General features: G+C 48.6%; 1 protein-coding gene across 1 annotated transcript; it reads left to right on the top strand.

The window, feature by feature from the left end:
- The first annotated feature begins 484 nt into the window (after nt 1-484).
- Nucleotides 485-2061, top strand: BDW70DRAFT_146289 (uncharacterized protein). Its single transcript, XM_073738568.1, has 3 exons — nt 485-803; nt 857-987; nt 1031-2061. Exons 1-3 carry the CDS (start codon nt 512-514, stop codon nt 1784-1786), a joined length of 1179 nt encoding a protein of 392 aa, XP_073590395.1. The 5' UTR covers nt 485-511; the 3' UTR covers nt 1787-2061.
- The last annotated feature ends 205 nt before the right edge of the window (nt 2062-2266 follow it).

Raw genomic sequence — 2266 nt, 5'->3', positions numbered from 1 at the left:
GCGGATAGTTGGATATCGGAATACATCCATATCCGCGGATAATGCGGATTTGGATATGCGGATTTGGATATATCGCGGATGTTGCCGCAGTCTACCACAGACTCAGGTCCTGACCTTAGACCCATCACAGGGTATGTCACAGTCTAATCTTGGTGTTTTCCTGGCTATTTCTCGGTCCGGCTCAATCTCGATCTCTGTAATGCGAGCACCTGTGAATTCCCTGTGGTGGCTACCTGATTGGTGCATTGTCAGAGCTTTCAGGTTGACGAACTTACACAGCTAGGGTTAGGCATGATTTCTTAGGAAGTTTGGAGCACCGCCACGAGTCGCAGGCAATTTTATTTTGTGGGTGTGCACTCATTATGAGTCATTTCGGCTGCACTCACTGCGCAGCCTAAACTAACACTAAAATAGACGCCGCCTGGAATTACTGAGACCTTAAATGTCTGAGTGAGAGCGGGGATATTCGATACTACTTGCATTTCCCTCTAACACTTAAAGACAAACATCAATGGCAACAGAATCTCATGCCATCGTCTTTGGGGCAGCTGGACTGCTCGGATGGGCGACCTTGAACCAGCTGCTCTCTGGTTACCCCTCGTCAAGCCCTTTCTCTCGTGTCACTGCGGTCCTCAATCGGCCCGTCTCGGAGCCGGACCTCTGTTTGCCTTCAGGACCAAACCGACCTTCTTTTGGGCTAGTTTCGGGGATAAATTTGCTACAGGCAACCGGAGATGATCTTGTGAAGCAACTGAAAGAAAAGGTCCCGGTCGCGGAAGGGATAACCCACGTCTTTTATTTCGGTAGGTATTGATTAGAACCAGGTTCTAGACAAAGATATACTAATATGGTTCAGTCTTCGCGCCGTTCAACGATGACCATATCCAAGAGTGTAGCCAGAACTGCGGTATCATGCAGCGACTGGCCGACGCATTAAACATTATCGCTCCAAGGCTCCGATCATTTGTGTATTCCGGCGGATCAAGAGTAAGCATTTGGTCACAGCGGGAGTGGCGACTAACATTAGCAGGGATACGGTATTTACAATCCTGGTGGCGTTTTCCAGCCACCACTCGAAGAATCAATGGCCGACAACTTACCAGAAGACTACGCCAAAACAGTCGCATATCCGTGGTTCAGAAAGATCCTAACTGAAGCCAGCAAAGATCGCGATTGGACCTGGACTGAGGTCTGTCCGGATGCTGTGGTTGGGTTTTCTCCTAACGGCTCCGCGTACTCTCTTGCCCTTCACTGGGCGCAATACCTTTCTTTATATTCATATAATCATAGAGGATCCACCGACAAAGAGATGGAGGTTCCGTTCCCCGGAAGCGAAGCTGGCTATCGGTCGTTGTATACGCCTGTGTCGAGTAAAATCCTTGGTCGCATTGCAATCCATGCAGCGCTACATCCAGAATCATGCGGCGGAAGGATCATCAACATTATAGACAATGATAAACCCGTCAGCGCTAGCGACCTATGGCCGGGGATTGTGGCCTGGTTCGGGCTGAAAGGGGTTGGACCAGCGGAAGAGGACACTCTTAAACCGAGTGAATATATTGAAAAATACCGCCATCTGTTTGCTCAGACTGGGATTCCGAAAGGACTGACCTGCGGTGTTGGCAGTGGGAATAAGCAATTAGATTCTGTTGGGTGGTGGCTTGCTTTTGACCGACAGTTTAGTCCCAAGAGGTTGAGATCGGTCGGATTTACTGAGCAGCGAGATCCGGTTGAAGGCTGGTTGGAAGCATTCGAGAGATTTAGAGAGGCAGGGATTATTTTTTGAACTTCTGTGTCTAGTACTACTGTTCCAGTATTAGGTCAACTGGTTGGATGTTGCACAAGGGATTCTAAGGTACCATGAGTTAAAAAGTGGCTCTGGCGGACTTTTAGGATGACGAGTCGCATTTTTGAGCAATATAAGTCTAGAGTCTTTGGGTACCTCTTTGGGGTATTACTGCTACTTGAACCGCCACTCAAATACTAGCTTGCATTCGCTTGAATCACTGTTCAAACGTCTGCTAACATACAGCTCGCTGCATGGTTGACTGCATGGCTTACTGCATGGCTTACCGTGTGCTCGAACACCTGCTCAACTCTGTGCTCCATTGCCTGGTACATGTATGGTGGACTCCGTGCTTGGGGGGTTCCCTAACTGCGCGCTTGACTACTTACAGTTCTACTGCAAAAGTCTCCGTACAGCGGGTCGGAACATCAAAATATATAAAATCATCGCGACGCTTCAAATAGTCATTACGCCACAACT

Source organism: Aspergillus foveolatus (genome assembly GCF_047715535.1).
Source record: "Aspergillus foveolatus strain CBS 279.81 unplaced genomic scaffold BDW70scaffold_344, whole genome shotgun sequence".
NCBI classification, from domain to species: Eukaryota; Fungi; Ascomycota; class Eurotiomycetes; order Eurotiales; family Aspergillaceae; genus Aspergillus; species Aspergillus foveolatus.
This window is presented reverse-complemented; position numbering and strand designations above follow the sequence as displayed.

Bases quoted from the DNA above. Each gene is read 5' to 3' on its own strand.
- BDW70DRAFT_146289 (XM_073738568.1), top strand. From the start codon at position 512: ATGGCAACAGAATCTCATGCCATCGTCTTTGGGGCAGCTGGACTGCTC. The intron at 804-856 runs GTAGGTATTGAT...AATATGGTTCAG, and splicing joins AACCCACGTCTTTTATTTCG to TCTTCGCGCCGTTCAACGAT. The intron at 988-1,030 runs GTAAGCATTTGG...TAACATTAGCAG, and splicing joins TGTATTCCGGCGGATCAAGA to GGATACGGTATTTACAATCC.